The sequence below is a fragment of the Chelon labrosus genome (assembly GCF_963514085.1).
Source record: "Chelon labrosus genome assembly, chromosome: 8".
NCBI classification, from domain to species: domain Eukaryota; kingdom Metazoa; phylum Chordata; class Actinopteri; order Mugiliformes; family Mugilidae; genus Chelon; species Chelon labrosus.
In genome coordinates, this window is record NC_140358.1 from 11481909 (window position 1) to 11504591 (window position 22683).

Sequence of the window (22683 nt, forward strand, 5' to 3'; positions counted from 1 at the left end):
GTCTTTCTGGAACGAAACACAGCTTTTGATATTTTAATGTCATTTTTTTAATTCTGCGAGCGCCGCAACTGAGATTCCATTCGCTTCCCTATCTGGGGTAGAGGCAAAAGAAACAGCCTCACTACCAGGACAAATATATTTTATACATACATGAGCATTGTGACTACTCTCAGATGAAACATACATTGTCTTACAGCAATGGCACATTTATTTATTAGACGTGAGTGAACAGTGGGCTTTGGTATGTGGGAGAAACCTTTTTAGCAGTATTCAACAGGACAGAGGAGTTTTTCATAAAAATGTTCTTGTCTGTTGGTGTGATCCAGACCCAGCGCCGTGTGACATTCCATCTCCCAGACGGTTCCCAGGAGAGTTGCAGTGACAGCGGGCTGGGAGACCCAGAGCCTAGCAGCACGGCCAGCACCAACCAGCCTCTGCCCCTTAGCTTCCCCCAGGAGGAGTACTACGAGCAAACGTCACCCAACAGCCGCACAGAGGGAGATGGAAACTCAGACCCCGAATCCAGTGAGTAGTGAATTTTTTCTGCAGCCAGATAGCGGGCAAATCTTGTGTGTTGCGTTTTTTTTTTGTGATTTTCCAAGGCCGACAACCCAATTTAGAAGTGGCCATCTGTGTTTTTATGCAGTAAAATTATTTACTGAGATTACAGCTGTGATTGTGATTGCGACAACACAGGCTTGCAGACAGTAGAAAGCATCCATTTTCCGTCGGATAACTAGAAACAAGCTAGTTGCTTGTGAAATTCTGTTTGCAAATACGCTGAATTTTTGAGATTATTACTCCGACAAGAAGGACGCCCATTGTTCCGCGAAATAAGTCAACCAAGAAGGGGGCGTCTGCACAGCTGGGGGAGATATAAACTACTGTTGTTTGTATTTTTTGAGATTGAGGTTGGTTGAGATTAATCCAAGAACCATCTCAATTGTTTTAGGTGTGCAAATGAATTGATCAAAACAAGCGGTCAAGCTGTCAATTAGCTGCAGGATGTTGTCAACAATGGAGAAAACATTTTTTAAAACTGAATTTTGTGTACAGTGCTAACACCAGGGAAATCTCAAGTTGGATACACCACAAATTCCTTGTGAATATACAACATAAAAAAGATCTCCAGTGCTCAAATAACTTGCAGAGGGGAAAAAAGAACAGCATGGAGGACTCTGAGTTTTTCCATCAGTGATCCAAAGCCTTTTCCACCAGCAGCATATCAGTGATGCTGCTGAAAAGATTTTGCTTCACCATATCATGAACAAGGCTATTCTGAGTCCCCTATCAATGTGTCCTTGTCACATTCCCCCCCCGCCACCAGACATACACACCTTCAAGCTGGATATTCTAGTCCTAGTGAATCAGATTTTATTTTCAGGAGGGAGGTAACCCTGCATCACATATTGCAGACAGGATCGAGGCTCAGCTCGGTGCAGACCTTCACTCCTCCGTGGCCCGCGTGTATCAGTGCCAGGATTGCCTTAGCCATTGCTCTGTGTTACCTGTCAAAAAACGAGACTTTTTTTATTTTTATTTTTTTATTTTACCCATGCAGCAGAGAAGATTCAGAGGACAGGGGAAAAATAGATTGCTTTGCATACACCTACTTGCAGTATAGCCATTGTGTCATTGCTGTAAGTGAGACAACAGTCCTCGGTGCCTCCCCAGCATCTGTGCTGACGGGTCCAAGGCTGGAGTGTCAGAGTGAGTGTGATTCTGAACGCTTTTGAAGACATTACACAAATTGGGTGACACCCCTGCCACGGCTTTCTGTTCATTTACATGCGAACACATTTTGAGTTTTTTTTTTTTTTTTTGTGATTTTAAATTTTCTGGACGGCTTTCAGGGTTCAATATTCCCCTCACGGACACACACGCAGTACACATACGGCGCGCGTATAAACACATACACTACCCCTGATGATCAAACCGCTCCTTCCCCAGCTGGTGACAGCAGTGATTCATATATGTGATTCATTCACGTACAGAGGCGACTGCTCCCAATTTCATTAATATTCAGAGACATAAACATCTCATACTTCATAAACTTACTCAAATACTGCACTTATTACCCACTTTCCCTCATGGGTAATATTTGTTGAAGTGCATTAGTTTTAGATAGACCATGCTAATGTAATAAATGCATGTATACTTTTACAAATTGCTGTATTAAAAATCCCAGCAGAGGGAGTGTAGTATTAGAGCCTAATATTAGCTGTTGGATATTAGAAAGGCCACCGTCACTTATTTGACCACTAAGCCACTTCTAATCCTCCGCTGGCACCTTATCACAGCAAACTGTATTCGAGTCAAAGCTGTTCGAACAGATAAACTATGAAAAGGGCACACGCATCGTAATGATCAATATGTATAAACTGCGTCCTTGGATTCGCAGGCTTCAAGGAGATGCATCGGATTCATATTTGATAATTGCATTAATAAGATAAATAAATAAATGCATCTGCATTCCGGGGTAAAACCAAGACAAGGCCTTTCATTTTGGCTTTTAGACGCTACGGATTTATCATATGCTTGCACACGCGCACACACACACACACTTGCAGATCGTTTCAAGACAGAATGAAAGTCATCTGACTCATCGAGCTCCATTTTCCTCTTGCAGAAGTTAAGTCAGATAAACTCTGACTCTGTGCCGCTCAGTTCAAAAAAGAGAGATGGATCCTGTGCACGTTGACGGTCTCAGAGATGAGTGCGTCGGTGACAGAGGGGGGCCTAAGATGGATTAGATATGGTTTTATCAATGAGCACCAGGCTGGCATGGCGGTGGCAATCTCTTATCACGTCGTCTCAATTTGTAAAGCAGAAAGAACAAGGAAAAGTGGAAAGAGGGGAGAGGAGATGGAATGGCTCCAAGTGAGGAGGGAGAAATAGAGCTCCGAAAATTGAAAGACCCAAGCAGTGGTGGAAGGGGAGAATTTCAGGAGTCAAAAGCGGTATTGTTTTGTAAAGGTGCTTCTGCTAGGATCTGAATGTCAACTTGCACTGAATAATTGTCTGTGCCAAAGGCAAGCCATGTGGCCTTCTTATGACAATGAATTTCTCAACTCCTCTTTAAACCTGCATCTTTATTAGACCACCCTCTCTTGAAATAAAGTTCATATGACATTTTATGTTTCTATTATTTATGAGTTAGGCGGCTGTTCATTTTATGGGCTCTTGCCTCCCCCTCCAGGCTTACTTCACCTCCCCGCCATCAGTCTTTGGCTGTCTTGTCACACATTGTTCCAAAGGTTTTGATAGTTCTTCCTCCGTCTCGACCAAATAGATAAAAGCTGGAAATGAATTTCATCAGTGCGTGTGCTTTTACGTCCAACGCCCGTGCATCTGACAGCTGGCTATTCCAGGGCTACACATTCAGCAGTCCCCTTTGCCAAAATTGCAACACAACATTAAAAACAAATTCATAATGCTGTGGGATGCACCTCTTCTCCCATGCAATTAGGCTGCCGCACTGCTTTCCATTATAGTGACTCAGTTTCTCATTTTAGGCGTCAGCTGTTGTGGACTGGAATCACAAGCACAGTTGTTTCTACATGGAAAACGGAAAGAATGCAAATGTCAGTCTTGACCCATCTTAGCTCACATTGTGTCCTGCGGATTTGTCAGTGTTATTTTTGTTTTGTTTTTTTCACAGCAGTGATCACTGGCGTGGCTCTGGGTGAAGTGACGGCACTTGTTGGTTAAGCTTCGTTGACACTGAAGAATGAAATCCGGTGTTTTTATTTCCGAGTGTGTCTTAATTTCCGGACAGCCCATGTTGTTTAGCTGAAGTTGTCCTAATGACGTCCTGAAAGGCTTTTGCAGAACGATGGGAATCGTCATGTTGTGTCTCAGTGCTAAGCCCTCAAACAAAGTGCAGCAAAGTGGGAGCAAATCCCTGCGTCTAAATCCTTCACATTTTTCAAACAATACACATTTTTTTGTCCTCTGGACGATTTGTAATATACTTATTTCTCTCTCCCGTTTGTCGCAGTTGAGGGATTTGGGAGCTTGTGCTTTCTCCCGCTTACGAGCATCTCTCTACAGGCAGCTCCGACGTAGTGCATTAGTCTCTGGAAGAAACATGAAAAAGATGTATGGCGTAGTGCGCCGCGTCTTAATCTGTGGCATATGGCTTTCAAATGACCAGCTTACACCTTGTCTTTCTAAGATCTAAATCTGCTATTAAAATAAGCCAATCCTTTATAAATACTGCAAGTGTAATAAGATTATAGATTTAAATGTCCTGCACAGTGTAAATTTACAATTGCTTTGTCAAATAATAGATTTCAACCGATGTTTTGCATTTGATGTTTACATTATTTTTCACTTTTGTGGCTTTTACAGCACATTATATAATTCCTAATGCCAGCAGACAAATAATCTGATTAAAGGCTTGCTGAGTTCATGCTCTCTGGGGTTTACATTCTCAACTCTTTGATTTCTGTAGGTCCAAAAATTTCATAATGGCTCACAGACTGAGTTTCCAGTTGGCTGATTTACAACTGCCCTTTTCTTGTCTTTGGAAAAGGCCACTTGACTTGATCTAGTGTGCCAAACACGTTGGTACCACTTGAATTTTTAATACTTCTCTAAGCTCCGACTCTATCCAGTGTGTCTGGCCGCCAATTCAAAGCTTGTACTGAGATTGGAATTCGACTGTCTAGACACAATCTGCCCGTGAATACAGGGATTTCAAAGAAGAAGAAAAGAGAGGTCGTTGGTTGTGATTGGAATTCCACATAACTTGAAACTACAGCACCGCGTTTTATCGCCCGCGCCGACGGTTGAGCACGCTCTGACGCGACGGCAACAACGTTACAGTGTTCAGTACAGTTGGCGCCATTAATTATTCATATGAGTCCAATCTCAGTTTCACTTTGAGGGTTCTCATATGCAATTAGAAGTAATGAATGTGCTTCTTAATTACATTCATTTGTGCAAATTTCCATTCCCCATTGAATTTTTCTGTGGAAACATTGTGACACTGACCAATGGCATATCATTTGCAATGTGACTAAATCCATTCAGCATAGAACAATTAGCTGTAATTAGTGTTACAATGTCATCAGCGACCAGGGGGAAAGACTAAGCTGACAAGCAATGGAGAAGAGGACCCTTGTTCAGAGAGTTAAAAGTCCAATATTGTAGCAAGATCCATATAATTGGCTGACCACAGGTTAGAGAGATGATGAACTGTTGTAAGGCGTTTTCCCCACTGCTTTTATTCATGCGAGGTTGGCTGAGCAGGCATTCTCTTTGATAGCAATGTCCTCCTTAACATTTGCGCACTTAGTAGCTGCCAGTGCAACCTTTTTCCTCTTGCCAGCCCATCTCATCATCCGCCGCTGACAAATGAGCGGCTTCACCGGAGTAATTAAGAATGAAGTGCCTTGCTTAAGGGTACGCGGCTGGTGGTTGAAAGATGGGAGAGGGTTTCTCATTCGGATCCCCCTATTCATTTCACATCATGACCTTACATATTGTCATGTTATCAGAGGTATTCTGCCAGCGCCGTGTATATTTAATTCATGCTGCACATAAAATGGTAATGCAGCCTATTCCTTTTTTTGCAATTATCCCACAATCTACAAGATAACTTCTCAAACTGCTTTTTTTTTTTTTTTTTTTTCCTCCTCACATCATTTGCACCAGTTTGCTTCCCGCTATATATTCTCCCTCATATAAATAAATAAAAGCCTTTGTGCCTGCTGGCTCCCAGAACTTTTTACAGCTGCCCCAGTGGGGCTGCAACAGAGCTAAATGAAGCAACAGTGAATATTAACCTACATAGATTGGACCCTTCCTTTTAAGATGATTTTAGTTGTTTTTTTTTCTTTCTCTTTTTTTTTTTTTTTTTTTTGACCGCCGGGGGTCTGGAGTGGAGTTAGAAGGGGATTTAAATGGACTCATCTGTATCCGTCTCAGCCGATTGGGATTTGGCGGAAGTGCTCAGTTCTCAGAGGTGAGGTGGAGGGGAAACCTTGTTTTATCTGGTTCAAATGCCACACTAGTTGTCTTGGAGAAAGAGACGAGGTATTGATCTGGAGGAGTCAACTCAGCTCGCAGAAATCTCTCTCTCAGCCCTCCTTCAAACAACTGAAAAGTGTCATGTTAGAAACCTCCTTTTCCAGAGTATTAGGGCCCCTCCTTTGTTGCCCTGCCAAAGTCCTCTGTGAAGTTGAGACGGGAGCTTTCTGGTGCAATCATCCACATCTCACCGGGACAAGACAGAGAAGATATTAAAAGATTTGGTGACAATCAGTGCATGACTTTTTTTTTTTTTTTAGTTTTTATACCACTCGAATTGCTTCGGTAAATAAGAAATGTATTGGAAGGTGAGCACATTCTCACAGTGCTGGGAGCTGACTTACAAACATAAAGCTAACAGCTCTTTAACTCTGCGGCATATTAGCAGGACACCATGTTTTTCAGTTTAGCTGTGGTGGATGAGGAGATGTGAGCTGTTTTGCTGTAAGCTCGTTTGGCTTTGATCAGAAATTTCTCAAATTAACCTTTTACAAAATGAAATTGCGTTCATTTGAGGGGATTAAGTACAGTTTTAAATGAGGGACACGTTTTTCGTTGTTAACGCATCCTTTGATACTTTTATTTCTACATCGATTAATGCGCTAGCGTGCCCAGAAAGACTTTTTGGAGACAAACAAGAAAAGTTGGCTGGCTGCGCTGCGTTTGACTGTCCAAAAGTTGCTGCTTCATATTCACCCAGCAGCGCTGTGACTTGAGTGGGCTTTTCAAAGACCTGTACAATTAAAATACTCATTCCGAAGATGTTAACATGTTCAGTAACTCTTGTGTCGGGTTTGGGAAGGGATCAATAGCTGCCAAGTTTGATCGAATCTTTGGACAATGTATTCTGAACTCGGCAGGGCTAGAGAGAGACTTCAAACAAGGCTAGAGGCTCAAAGGCCCCAGCCAGCAATTCACTTTGTTCCATTTCACTGACTCTGTGATTCCTAAACTGGAATATGGCTCGGACTGCATATTAAACCCGTGAAATGCTGGGTTTGAGTGAGGTGAGCACTTTCGGTCCTTGATTCCCTCTCGCTGATTTGATCTCACCAACATCAGACGGGAATCATTAAAAACAACTACTCACCTGAAATCAAAAATAATCAAGCTATTTATCGGATGCTAATCCTGTTTTTGGCGTGTGGTGCCAAAGGCTACATAGCAAATATTTTCTTTCAATCTGGCTGAAATCAAACAGCGAATAAACACAGCTTTGAACCTTGGTCGGAGCTCCTCAGATAATCACTTGCTTGAACGTTTCACCCTCACCACAGATTCTGACACCGCATAGCTCCCAATGTTTCTCAAGAACTGTCCTACAGTGTGATGATCTGAAGTTACACCTGGCTGGACGAGCAGGAATTTTCATTCTTTCTTCAGAAGCAAGAGGAAAACACGGGAAGCTATAAAATATATATGTGGTGATGTTTTATTCAGGGTCATTTGTTATAGATAGCTTCGACAGAAATCCCAGTCCTTTTCAGTTCCTAGTTTCAGAGCTCGTGTTTGCATTAAAATATTTGCCTGCAAATTAGTCGCTTCTTCCCCTCCCACCAGCCCCATCTCACTCACACAACATGTATGCATACAATGTACAGACTGCATTATGGATATGTCCCATTTCATTTCCAGCGCGCAGGCAGCACGCATTAGGGACGCATCTCTGTCTTTGAAATGGGGATGGGATTTTCTTTGCTGTTCAAAAGAAGGAGCGGTAACATCTGTGAATATGAAAATGTGTGAATGCAATCTTTGTCATTTGAGGTTTTATGTTCGTCTGCGAATTCTGTCGCGATCTTAGAGGTCAGCCTGTGTCGTATTTCAATAAAGCCATTATGCTCTGGCTTGGAGGTGTTGTATTTCAATGGTATGGTTTATTGTTAACAACTGCATTAGTGAGGTTGAAATGGGGTTACAGGAAGTGCATCTCTCCCTCTCCGTTTTTTTTTTTTTTCCCCCTCTCCCCACACACCCCTGCCTCTTCTTCTCTGCCTTCTTGCTTCCTTTAACATACCGTGCCGTAGACACATTAGAATGCATGGGCTCATCCCTTTCTCATTTTTCACATACAGTCGGTCTCAAGGATAAGGATGGCCTCTGCTCAGAAGGACTTATTGACCAAAATAACTGTGCATCAATATGTCTCCTGAAGGCTGAGCAGACCACAGCATCACAGGGGTTGTATTTTCACCGGCTCTCTCAGCCTTTAATGTTATTGACCTGGGTTGTCCTGATATGCCGCAGCACAGCATGGCAGACTAGAAACATATGGCAAAGCCATCTTAAAGCTTCATTGTCCTACAAAGACCACAAATATTGATGTATCGGGCATAACTGAATATTCCAAGAAAGTTTAAAGATGAGAAAGAGGAACAATAACAGGAGACATTTTATTGGAGAGTGATTCGCTGTAAGCAATCTAAATGACATTGGTGCTCTGGCTTATTTTCCGGTAAGAAAAAACTACGAGATGAACTGCAGTTTTGATGAGATTCAATTTACAGTGATCGCTGCAGTATTGCTGCAATGACATCAATGATATGATGACAGACGGCTACAACTATGATGCCATCTGTCTATATTTCGCGTATTTGCATATTTCAGCGAAAATGTGTCATTCACAAGAAATGCAATATTTTCCTGTGAAATCATTCACTTCACAAGCACGGGCATAAAATCGCAATAAATCTCATGCATAACAGTTCGCCTACACATACAAACGCATGCCCGAATTATGATGAAGTTGCCGGCAGTTAATTCAATTGGCCGAAATATAATAAAGCATGCAGATTACAGTATGTTTTGCACACTGCACACTGAGTTACCGCTATCATTTAATCCAGGTGTTGAATGCAGAAGCATGAACGGGATTACTCCTCAACGAACTGTGTGGAACCTTATCCTCATTGGATCAATGTATACAGACTGGTTGGTGGATTGGAATTTGTAGCCAAATGGATCACTTCAGAACCCACTCACGGGCTGGTAATGTTGACAAATGTAGTGAGAGTGTGATGAAAAAAGAAGGAGTTGTGCTGAATGAGTGCAAGAAGATAAAGAGAAGGAAGAGGATGAGGCTTTCCGGAAGGGACATGCTGAGGGAGTAGATCTCCTGCTCGGCCCTCCAGGACACGTTTGACCTAACAGAAAATGACAGTGGGGTTTTGAGGGGCTTGACACCGAACACTTAAACCTGTTTGTTGTGCAGCGTCCTCGGCAAGAAAGCGGGGGCAGCCGTCACACTCACCGTGGTCAAGTTTGCGCTGCACTTCTGCCCAAGCACTAAGTGCGGCATGTGTGGGGGACCTCAAGGCAATGTAGCACTCGTGAGGTCAGTCAGCTGTCTGCCACTCCATGCATACAGAAGTAGACCCAGTGCTCAAAATCCTTGCCAGGAGCTCCTGCGAGCAGGCAGGCAGACTGTGTCCCTTTGTCCCCATTTCCCCAAGACACCTGCGTGATTGCATTGATTTGTCCTGATTCCATTCAGCCAGGGGTCCCGCTGGATTTCAAGTGTCAAACATCTGTCATGCCGAGGCTCCCTCATGCTGACTAATTCAGAGCACTCACAAGAGCAACATTTTCACAGAACTGATTTTGAATATGCAACGCGAATGGGTGTTTGCAGGAAAACTATTATTCTATCTGCAGTTTTATTTCATTAAGCATATATTAATGACAAGGCAGCATAATATAATACCAAGGTGTGATTAAAAAGATACTTTTAGACACCTCAACTTTTGTCTAAAATACATTTTTCTTTTATTTTTTTGTCAAACAGAAGCAGCTGACATCTTTACAGATAAATCTGGGTTCTTTGGCTGCATCCCTCTGTGTTCGTTTCAGATGGAATGGCAAGAGAGGGGAAAAAGAAACACCGAGCGAAAGAAAGACAGTGCTAGACAGAGCGAGTTCATAGACTTAGCAGAAAATAGACTGAAACATCTCCTGAAGCCAGTTGCAGGCACCAGCGGCAGCATTGTCTTTGTTATGATAAAATCAGGGACCTCTGCGAGTGTGCCCTTGATTCTGCAGTTGGCTTAACTCGGCAGGTCACCAAGGGGAGGCAGATGTTGTCTCGAGGCATGTCCCGCTACCGCTGCAGCAGGCTTCGCCCGGTGTTGCTGAGCTCACGGGTGCGGAGGGGATGGTGGTGGCGGGGGGGTACGGGTTGGAGCTGCACTAAGCCGTACCTCAGCCGCCACGGGCCTGCACTGGGGATGTTGGAACGAGCAGATATGCTCATTTTGATCCACTGAGGTATAATAATTGATGATCAGCCCTGCTGTCGCATCTGGGAGCCATTGGTCCATGCCTTAATACACCCTTAATGCAACACATGGCGGTGTGGACAGCGGTGCCACGGGGTCTCATGCTGACTTCTATTTCATGTGGTATAAAGGGTGATTGGGGGAATATGTAACCATATAACACACCATCGGAAACCTTCTCTTGCACTTTAACTTGTACATACTGAACACACGGGCAAATTGACCCAACGGAAGGAAGTCAATAAATCTGATCACTAAAAGCACTCTTTTAAAATGTTGTTTCCTTGAAGCTTTGTTAGGCGTTTTATTGTTATTGTCTAAACTTATAATGGAGGAGAAAAGTGCAAACAATAAACGCTCGAGATGAAGGAAGGTAGAGATAAAGCGTAAAAGGGAGAGAGCAGCCAGAAAATGTGAATTTAGGATCATTTTAGTCCTTCTTATTTTCCCTTACTGTGTTTACTGCTGTCGTTATGCAGCGAACGCGAGTGCAAATTCCTTCTACGTACTTGGCAATGAAGTCAATTCTGCTTCAGTAAATGCAGCTCATTCAGTACATTAAAACCACAACAAAACAACGACAACAAAAAAAAAAGATCTTCCAGACCACGCATTTAAGGCAAAAAAGAAAAAAGAAAACAAAAGAAGCGCCGAACATTTCTTAATTGTTAATTTAAATGGATCGGCAGAGAATAATAGAGAAAGGCTTGCAAGGAAGGCTGGTGTAAAAGTCACTCCCTTTCAGAAGCCAACTTCTTTGTACTTTAAGCTTAAAACTTGACCTACTTTCCCCAACTCCTCTGTATATTCGCCGCTATAAAAAAATAAATAAACAAATCAGATTTGGTATTTGGTTGCTTGATTAATCACTATTACGTTCGCAAAGGCGCAGTGCATGCAGACAAGGAAACACACGAGACACGGGGAAAACATGCAAACACAAGCACGTACATACAAGCACACCTTGATCTGCATCTAGCTGAACAAACCTCCCACGTTCCACAGCTACGGTTAAGAACAGAGAGGTCGAACACAAAGCGCTGCACAAACACACTGACAACCTCAGGGTCTTTGAAAGCCTCCCCAGCAGATCTTTTTCCAGTGCGGCTCTCCTGTTGCAACAGATCAAACATACACACAACAGCCTAATGCCAGAACACTGCCAGTTTTTATTTTTCTGAAAACCAGGGCTCGCATAAGGCCAGCGCCACTTTTCAAAATTAGCACGCAGCAATCAGAAAGTTAGGGTATAAATTCCCCCAAAAAGATCAATAGGCTGCCATTATCCTGGTCACGCTGAAAAAAAAATAAATAAATAAAATAAACCACTGAGTGGCTTTGTCTGTTCAAAAAAGGATCTCTGTTCCACGTTTGTTGTCATTGTTGGTCGTCAGTGATCCGATCACATTTTAATCACAGTATTCAGCCTCATTGATTTCAGTTTACCGCAGATCGTGTTGAATGAAATATTGTTCTTTTATTTATTTTTTTTCCTCCATCAGCGGCAATTACCCGACAATGGGAGCTTGATATCGCGGCGTATTAGGAGGCATGGCACTTGTGAGATTCTGGGTCCGGGCTACTTTGTGTGCAGCTGCCAGGATTTGAATACACAACAGGCTTCGGATTCACATGTGCATCAGGGACGTGCACGGTTGCTCTGAAGCAGGCATTCATTTACTTTAATATATTTATTAAACGCCCACATGTCCACCGCTCGCACTGTTGACAAATGCAGACAGAAGGAAAATCGTACACGCGAGCGGTGAATGGATGCCTTTCCTCAGTGTATGCTTCAATGCTTGTTCAGAGCAGCATCTTTATTTTGCTTTGTCTTCGTTGTTAAAGACAAACACAAGCCAACCCTGGGTATAAAAGTGTTGAAAAGCAAGTTTGCACTTTAGAGTCTGAGAAGGTCAGGAAGTCTTCGGTTATTCTAAAGATCCGTCGTCTTATGGAATCACTTGAAAATTTGCTGCATCCTACTCATGCAATATTACCGGTTTCGGTGTAAAGGTATAGCTCATTACTCTGCAGCCTAACATTTCAAGCGAAGCGCTGCGAGTTTGCGTTTGTTATTATAATTCCCAACAAGCCACTGCCGTTATTGTGCTCTAAATGATTAATATTAATTATTGCAACGTGAAAAATGTGCATACTTTCACAGAACCCCGGCGAAATCCATCTGTCTTACCTTCGGAGCATCTGCCATTGCTTACAGGGATGTCCACCTCACGAGTCGCGGGGACTTAGCGACATCTGTCCCAACAGATAAAAAAGCAGGATAGGGCCATCCATTCTGTTAACGCTCCACTGAACTCTGTGTTATGTTCACCATAATTTGCTTTTGGTTGCTGCAGCATCCCGGAATATTGCTTTGCAGCTGCTCAGACAAAGTCGGCTGGTTGTAATGTGTCCCTTTTCGGCCATTCTGCAAGCAGATAATTTGATAAACCTCCAGACGTAATGGCTATGCTGCATCCTGATAAATGTGGGTAATATGACAGGGGACAGAGGATTTCCCTAACAATTTCTGAAGAGAAGTTTGGCTATTAGGATGATTTGATATTTTCGGGAGAGAGTACATTTGATCTGAAGGGAATTTGTTTTCTTGGCATTCAGCGTAGCACTGTATGACTTCTTTTGGTTACGGGAATTGATGCATATGTCGTCTGCTCTGTTTCTAAGCTTGTTTTGCGAGCGAGGATGTGTTGTATTTGGATTTGTTGGGGCAATATTTCCTTTCAAACAGTTCGTGTAGTTTCATATACCGAACCAATTTTCCAAAGAGAGAAACATAAAGTAAGGTTACAAACAAAGTGTAGCTCAATTTCCCATTTTCCTTTACAGCACCGCGTGCTCTTTCACTTCTCTCGAGGAAGAACACTCTTCACTGCACACGTATTATTCATAATACCCTCTTATATATTCTTGAAGACACAAATCAGAATAAAGTTAGAGAAACTGACCATGCAGTGACCCAAAAGCTCACTCAGCTAGTCCTCCCTCTCTCGTGCCTCCTCTCAATCTTCAGAGGGTAAACGCGTCAGCTATTCCTCATATGGTAAAATATGCAATCTGTGCCTGCCAGTCTATGAGCGAGTTTTGGGTTAATCCTCATGAATACGTGACTTTGTCTGCATGAATAAATAAAAACCTGCTCGCTGGGTAATTGAGGTGCCGTGCCACTAACAAACGAGGACACAATTTGTAAATGGGATTTCTTCTTTTTTTTCCTCCCCTGATCCAGACCCATGGTGATTTATATCACATGAAGGCGCTTACTAAAATCATATTGATTCACTATATAAAGACGACGTGACATTGAAATGTTGAATGCTCCCCTGAGGACGAAAACTTCTATTATATATATTTTTTTATCATTCGTGTCAATTTTGTAGGCGCTCGGGGGTAAAAATGCCACGGATTGTTGATGGCTAATTTTGTGCCTGGTGGAAGGAAATTTTGAATAAGCCATGAATTAGAATAACTTATATCTCTATAAACAGTCGACAGTAACTAGGACTCCAAGCATAGAGCGTTTTACAGTGATTCTGGAGTTAGAGAAAAGAGAGAGAGCAGTCAGGAGCTCAAGTAACCCGTGATCCCATCATGGCCGACTCCCCTTCCGAAAGTGTTCCATTCCGCATTTAAGTGGCCCAAATTACGGCCAATTTTGTGTTGCATGCATAAGGGATTCCATATGTTGATCCCCTTTGTAGAAAATAACCTGCCCGTCTAAGGAACGTTCTGTGACAGAGCACTTTGTAATTTCCCACAGCAGCACTCCTGGTAATTGAGCCAATAGCCCAAAAAGGTTTCAGCATGTCACTAAAATCACAGCCGCTAGCGTTTGTAAACATTTATAGATGAGAGCAGTGTTGGCAAATTTAAGGCAATTATTAGACCCTCGCAGTAATTTAGATAATAACAAGCTTTGCAATTGACGCGCCGTAAAATTGGGTTTAAATTTGAACAGTTTACCTAATTTAAATGTGTATTTATCTATTTTTGCTCATTTGCGCAAATCTCTCCCGGATCAAATAACAGCATATTGACATTTATCCCGGAGTTCACTTTTCTGGCATCGGCATCGCCGACGTCGTCGTTTTGCCAGGTTTCTATAGTTGCGGCCCCTTCCGTCCAAAAACTTCTGCAGCGCTCTCTGTCCTGATGTTACTGCAGACATGACTCAGCTGGCTGGAACACTCTGAATTGGCCGCGCGCTCGCCTTATCAGCGGAGCTCAAACATTTAGCCCGCAAGCGCCGGGGTTTATGTGGAAATCGTCTTCGTTAAAGCCTCATTAAAAACCCTAAATGTTGAATAAACAATGATATTACACTGTTTTGTTTTAAACTCCAATCCTCAGTTGAGGATCTCGGCGATACGTCGGCTTCCAAGGCTGGATTTGGTGATTATTCTGTTTATTTGTAGTCGTTTTACTTCTGGAAAAGACCCATTAAGACCTGATGTCAGTTTGTTCTTTAAAGTTGTGGGAGGTTTTGCAGTCCAGATGTGATATTGACATTTTTAGTTAAAGCGCTGTTGGCTGTAAACATGTCACGGCAATTATATATTTAGACAGTGAGACCGTAAATACCAAATGTAAATGTTATTCACGTTTAATCATGTTAAATGTCCAATGGCAGGCTACCTGATCAGCTCACAAGCATTAGTAGAACTCGCGTTTCTTCCCACCTGCTTAGAACAGTGTAGAAGTTAAATTAGATAATTAGATCTTTCAAATGTCATCTGTGTTTTCTTTGCTCAATACAGTAAGATGCGACTTTTAATAATAACTGATCATTCTGCGGCAACTAACTGGTCTTTACCAGCCATCTAAAGGTCATAAATGTAAAATACCATGCCAAGTTTACCCAAGGAGATTTTTTACTGAATGTTTTTTCCCTCTTACAAAGCATTTATTTACTTTAATATATTCATTCATAGAAGTCAGACTCATTAATTGAAATCATGTATGTGTTTCTGTATTTGCTATTATTTGTCCACTCTATTATGTTAATTGTTCAGGAACTGAGAGAAAGACTTTGTTTCCAAACACCAGAATACCAGTGATGCATCATCACTTCTGCCTCGGGAGACGAGCATCGTAATGGCCGACAATTTTGGCAGCGTTTACTGTAACGGCAAAAATACACAACTATCACGGCACTTATCTCACAAGATACGGCGACGGCGATACCTTGGGAATGAGATAATCAAACTCAGACAGGGCACCTCCAGCTTTTAGCCCGTCATTTACCACCACAATACACTTTTCTTCTGTTCGATATCCCACCAAAGCAAGCACGGAGCGCATTGATTTCAGTGGGGTCCTCTTCGCCACTCCTGCCCCTCACGCCTCGCGCTTGACCCACTTATTTTCTCATCTTTCCCTGTTTTCTCATGAGAGTTATGCTTGCACGCTGCTTTTCCCATTACAGTGTGAGTGGATGCAGGCCAAGTATGATTGCATTGCATAGTCTTTAACTCTCTGGTTCTCTCTCGTTCTCTCTCCCTCTGTGACTCACGCCAACACATGTGCACACTGTCTACCTGAATGAGTTAGGTGATACCAGCTCAGTCAGCCTGCAAATAAATCACCAGACAAATTGGCATATGTGCCACAAGAGAGACCATCTTTAAAGGAGTTGTTGAACGCTGCATGTACTATAATGATTTCAGCCATGATGGATATTGACAAAGCACTGTGTATAAACTAAACCGGGGGTCCGTACCGACCAAGTAATTCCGCAAAATATTACTCGCCATGAGGCGTCAGACAGCGCCTTTCCCCTCCCTGCTGTTTCGGGAGAACTCGCTGTATATCACGGTTTTAATGCATCAATTCACGTTTTGAAATCCACACAACAAGCCATCCAGTTGCAGAGATAACTGATGTGACCGATGTTTTTTTTTTTTTTTTCTGCCTACCTTGACCCTGTCAGAAAGAAGCATGCTGGGTAAACAAGGCCACCTGATGGGGCGTGATGTTATATTGTAATATCTATTCAGATCTGATTTAAGCTCCGCATAATTTGCCATTTATGCACTATCACAGACAGTAATTATAAAATGCTGTAGCCAGAATGAAAATGTGTGAGTATAAACCGTGAGCACTAGGTGCTTGATAGTAGCAGTGCAGCGAGCTACACCTCGGCGTTGCCAAGTCAAAAGTAATTCCCCAACACTGCAGCGTAAGCCAAACAGCATGCTCCCTGAGTTACAACCAAACACAAGAAATGTAACTTAGCTGGTGTACTTTCATCAATCTTGTTGAGAAGAGCATGCACGCTTTCATATAACTCTAAAAATAAAGCACATATCTGCAACAGATTCTGACCCAGTATGAAGCGCGTGCTGCATGTATTGTAGCAGAGTTTGCCCGAGGCGTCCTCACGTACATAGCTGCGAGCCAGGCAGAGCGCTCTTCTATGCGGCACTGTTCTGGGATTTGATTTTGGTAATGTGAGAAACCTAAGATCTTTCTGCAGGTGCACCCAGGACCTAAACAACATTTAGACATTTTGTTGATCTAAAAAAAATAAAAAAAAATAAATCAGACAAAATAAATAAATAGTTAATTGTACCTGGTGCCTATGGGTAAAGTCTGATTTAAAAACAGATGCCTTATTATTGTTTTATAATCTGATCATTTTTGCATGATATGCAGAATAAGTAATAAGTAACGGAAGTTTATGCATATAACATTTTTTGCTGCATTATATTGCATGAAAACCTGTCTATTAATTTTGTATTTGACAGGGACTTTGAGATTTTTATTGACAGGGATGAAGGCAGAGGAGCGTAAGCAAGGAGGCAGAGTTTAAGGCTGGAGTTTAGGTTTCTGTGGAAGGCTGCATAATATTACTTAATAGGGTTGAAAGCAGGCTTGAGGCAGGTCTGTGGAGATTCTCCCTTCCTCCCCCGGATTATCATTTTTAAGCAGCTTCCTTGGGAGCATCCAGAATGAGCATTATCAAAGCCAAGGATGGGAAGAAAAAAAAAAAAGGAAAAAAAAACAGACCTTACCAATTTAGTTATTTCACCAATTTACTTCCTTTCACATGATTTGCAAAAATTTACCGCTCTCCCTCATCCAGGCAAGTTTGAGCTCATTTACCCCAGAAGCGAAGGCATTGTGAGCATCACTTTGTTGGAACAACTGCGTCTGTAATTTGGACTTCAGCGGGTTGCCGTCACATCCTTGTGTATCAGAAGGACTGACAAAAAGATGTTATCCGAATAATGCAAAGAGAATCGTCTTCTCTTGATTTATTAATTTGTTTTTTCTTATCACAAATTAATTATTAGAAGTGGCAAAGAGACGTACATAAACCTCCATTTTCGAAAAAGACCCAAACTCGCTCAGGACTCGAAAGAGTACAAGGAAGAGTCTTTTTTTTTTTTTTGGAAAAGAGTCTCAATATCTCCACGGATTCCACGGCAAATATCAGAGAAGGCTCCCACTTCATTGTTTTATACAGCTGACATCCACCGAGGAACACGTATATGCAGCATGGCAAATCCTGGAGAGAAAGTTGCGATTTTATATTGAAACAAATTGTGAAATTACAATTCAGTATTACTATCGATCCTCTGTGGAAGCTGAATTACGAAGGCTCTGTCTCATGGAGCGGTTGCATTTTCAACCCTCTGCGTCCAGGTTATGCTTGTAAGGCAAAGCACATAGTAAAAGGTGAAAAAACTGAACTTTCTTCAAGTACCTACTGTCTGAATTTTCTTTCACAGCAACAGCATTTGCATTTTTCAACAGAGGCAGGATCTGAGCAAAGACTGTGATTGCTCTCTTTGCTAGTTAAATGTTTAAAGAAGACATGCAATTTGAATTGCTGCAGAGCTCATCAATATGAAATCGGACTAGTGGAGGGAAACAAAATGTAAGGAGGCAGCCTAGAAGCCAGCACGCCCAAATCCACACTCCAATACTCCATTTTCCACCACAGAAAAACAGGGAGAGACTTTCAGGGAAGAAAAAAAAATAAAAAAAATCCTTAGGCTACTCTACCTTTTGAGGCTTTTCCTTGATATCAACAGCACACACTCGTGCAATATATATCAGAGAATCTGCAGCTTAAATCTGGGACGAAAGTGGAATGGCTTTTAAGGGACGGAATGAATGTTTTATATTCCATGCATATTTAAAAACATGCAGAGATCAGTTATTGATTCACCAATGAAAAAAAAAAAAAGGTTCTATTGATAATTAATCTCAGCGTGTCAATCAAACTTATTCCCACATTCGCAGTCAGGATAATGTTTTTTTTTTTTTTTTTTTTTTTTTTAAGACAAAAATAAACAGGTCTGTTAACTAGCGCGGAGCAATCTGTCTCCATCTGGAGGAAACTTCGCCAGGCATCCGAGCTTGTTTTCTGTCACTCAAAAAATGATCCAATAGCATCCATTAAGCTTCTAAAGCCCACCCGTTGTCTTCAACCCCCAAATCCTGCTGTGCCTGAAGATGTGTCGACAGTGGCAAATGATTAAATTGTATTTTTCATTCTCAAGGGTTGTCAGCAGCCTTGCAACAAATGGAATTTCCCAATATAATTATGATTACTAGAGGTGAGGAAGAAGAGCTGAGCTGGTAAACAGGGATATTCCCGCCACACAATTGGACTGAGGCGCTTGACAGGCATTACCTGCTCAGTTCTTATTCATAACGTCAAGTCGGGGCCCACATTTGACTGATAATCAAGCTCTGTCCTAACACAAATGTTGCTCAACAGAAAGAAATAATTTGTATGGAGAGACAGCCAGAGTTCAATAGACTTTCTGTCATCGACTACTTCAGCTGATAAAATGCACAAGGCAGCAGGGCGAAGGGGAGCCATTTGCAGAGTTGACAGATTCCATCATGGATGACTTTAGCATACCTGAGAGCTGCTCTTTCCCTGCCTTCTGCGTGCCCTCTGCAAGCGATAGGGGTGATGAATCAGGCTTTATGGGCCTTCAGATTGCCGGCGAGGCCAATCTGCGGGAATGGCTGTTAAAATCTGACATAACTTGACCGGGCCCTTTTAACAAGCTTGAAGCCGTGCGACACCCACAGTCCAGGCACATTTGTGTATGCCCTGCCCTCATAAGAGTTCCCGAATAACAAACTTGGCCGCCGCCGTGAGTTATGATGGAAAACAAATATTTCTCCTTGCAGTGGAGTTCACGATCTGCCTCGACGCGCTCCCTGAATTTCCACCGCCGCCTGCAGTGACGGAACAATATCAGCCCCTGATCTCGGGCTCAGTTTAGTTCGGCTAGTGTTAGCGGTGCACTGAATTATTCCTGAAAAAATAAAATAAAATGAGAGGAGATAGGGACAGAAAAAAAATATATATTGAAATAACTACATATTCTTCCCTGATTTCTAATAGAGAGGCTGCAACGAGAGGAGGAATTAATGTGCTATCTCATTGTTTCATTATTATCTGAAGCTGATGAGTTAATCTGCTTCAAGTTGTTTTCCTTTCATTATCAAAGTCCCCAAGGCACTACGAGCAAGCGAAACACATACAAGTCAGAAAGTTTTGAAAATTAAAGAAAATAATAATAAAAAAATGAAAATTTGTAACTTCATAAAAAAAACGAATTAATCTGACGGCGACGACTGAGCGAAATGCTTGTAGCAAGTCAAGATAAGGCAAATGAAAATATGAAGTGTAGTTTGTCTTTTGTCTCAAAATCCAAACGCGAATAAGGCCTAACCCAACAGACATATACAGAGCATGAAATATTTTATGTCCAAATCATATATTTGTGTCTGAATTCCCGAAAACATTTGCAGCTGAATTCCACCTTCCCTATCGTTTTCATTAAATTCTTATTCTGCCTTCATTTCACAGTGACCTGTTTTTCTCGCAGCTGCAAAAGCGACTTAGTTTTTGTTTTTCTGTGTAGCCGTCATTTTCCCTGGACAACAGACTTGGCTAATCCATAGTGTAAAGGGGCACAACTGCTAGGTCAAAGAAAAGGGCAGATTGATGTGCAAAAATTGTAATATCACCTGGACATGGGTGTCTGATGTCTCTTCGCTCTGATCTTCCCTCTGAATATTTTGTTGATGTTGTGAAGTCACATTTTCACACAGCCATACCACGTGCATGCATGCGTGTGTGTGCGTGCGTGTGTGCATTTTGCCAGTGGTCTGGCAATCATGGGGAATAACACAGCTCCATGATTGCACACTGCCCTTGAAAAAAATTCTATTCCCAGTTGAACTCAAAACAGCCCAGAGCCCTTTCTCACCAAACTCAATATTTTTTTTCCTGTATACATTCTGCTATAGGTGGATAACAAACACGGACAAAACTAAAGGCACCGGAATACAGTAGGAAACATACAGTATGATACGATGTCCACCCACACACAAAAATGAAATGTTCATAATGTGTTGTGCACTGAGCTAATTGTCTGTGAAGGCTCTCAGTCATCCAGGTCATGGTGTATCCAAAAAGCGTTTAAAAAAGAAAAACGCAACTGGGCTTGTAGAGTTTTTTAGAAGACGTGGGAAGTTCTCACCAGTCCCCTAGAACTGAAGAAGCTGCTTGGATGAGTGGTGAAAAAAAAGTATTAAGAAGACTGCAGTGCCACTTACAGTATAACCAGTGTAAATATAATCATTGTACGTATAGAATAAAGCTCTGTGTATATGAACCTCAGTACAGCCCCGGTCAGAAGCTATTTTCATCCACATGTCTGCTGGTTTGGTCTTTTTTTCTGGAAGCATTTCTTGGTCTGACGTGCTTTTTACTTCTTGTTAAATGTCACTGACAGGTTTTGACATGAAAACTTAAGTTTGGAGTATCCAACCTGTCATACTGTATTTGTAAACAGCTTACGTTCCCTTCTCTGAGCTCAGAGGAAAGGAGGCGAAGCCTGACAGCAGACAAGGGTTTTTAACAAACATCCCCACATGCATACATAATGCCCTATTTCAAAAAGGAGAAAGTTTGCCGCTCCATTTCATACGTAGAATTTCTCTGAGTGCCCAGGGGATACCTTCTGTCCACAGCTTCTATGGGCTGCGTGCACTATACTTAGCAACCCTGAATCATGCTGTATGGCAACACAGTTCACCACTCCCCCTATCTATGCATCAAGGGAATGAGTGATTAAGTGTAATGAGATTATTCCTCCTGAGGAATCCATGTGTCCATGCAGAGTCAAAGTTTCTTGGAATAATCCATCTCATGATGAATTACTCAGAGTTTTTTGCGAAATGAACTTTGGTTGGACAAACTTTAGACGTCGTGCATTGGCTACATCAGCAGCCACATGCTGCGGCCATGGTATGTGGATATTGATTGATGTACCTGAGCGGTACGATTGCTGTCCTACACAGCGGCAGACAAGGCCGATAGAAATCCCGTGGATTTCTACGGCTCAAGCAGGTTTAACTCATCAGCAGAATAGGAATCTCTGGCGTCCTCGGGGAGTTGAGGTGGGGATACATCAAGGGCAGGTGTGAGGAGACAGGTGACCCATGACCTTTGCCTCCCACTACCTGACCTTGGAACGAGATTTCTGTCTCTGAGCTAAGGCTTAAATCTTCCTCGCTAGATCAATTAGATGATGTATGGAGTCTTATGCAGGAAGCTCGGGGTAAGAGCTCAATATCTAAGTGTAAAGAGACCCGGGGGATATGGTGTATCTGTGAAGTCACCTCTCTGTTTTCTGCATGATGGTTAAGTTCAAATCTACTCTCAAAAGATATGAGATTACATGCACTACAAAGGGGAACGTTGCTCAACTTAAAATCCTGGGTGTTTAATTTTAAAACATTTTATTCAGTCATGTAATAAAGTTCTTACTTTGGTTAATAATTTTATTCCTAAACTGCATGCCCCATGTGCTTTTCTAAGTAAAAGAAACGAGGATAAACAGGGAAACATACATCCTACAGGCATTTAGCGTGTCAGCTTTCAGGCGTGCCCAAATGTGCTCGCGCGAATAACAAAGAGAAAACATTTGGCCGCGCTGAACAGGCAACTGGATATGACCAAGAATTAAGGATGGCTTGCTTTGTCAGAATGCAATTTCCGAGCACAGTGATGATTCATAAGCAGCCAGACATCTGTTGCAGGCCTCAAAACTTGTTTCGCTCTGCGCCTCGAGTCGTTTACCGGTGAGGAAGAGCAGAGGAGGATGAGTACAAAACACATTTTAAATAGTTTGTTTGTTTGTTTCCTGTATTCCTGTCACTGGCCACAGATATGAGGAAAGGGTAACTGAAGACCTCTGATTTAAAATTTAAAAAAGAAAAATTCTCCTTATGGGAAAAAAAAAAACTGATAAGTGGTACAAAAAAAAAGAAAAGTCAAAGTGACTTTTACATCACAGTATTGATGAGAGTA

At 42.1% G+C, this 22683-nt stretch overlaps 1 protein-coding gene across 1 annotated transcript in view; it reads left to right on the forward strand.

Annotated features, from left to right (window-relative positions):
- The window catches only part of pcdh11 (protocadherin 11), a gene marked incomplete at its 3' end in the record, with an annotated part of 117445 nt that overhangs the window by 76896 nt on the left and 17866 nt on the right, over nt 1–22683 (forward strand). Inside the window, exon 5 of the mRNA XM_084549983.1 lies at nt 327–525. Within this exon, the coding sequence (XP_084406109.1) occupies nt 327–525 (199 nt within the window). The remainder of the gene's footprint in view (nt 1–326; nt 526–22683) is intronic.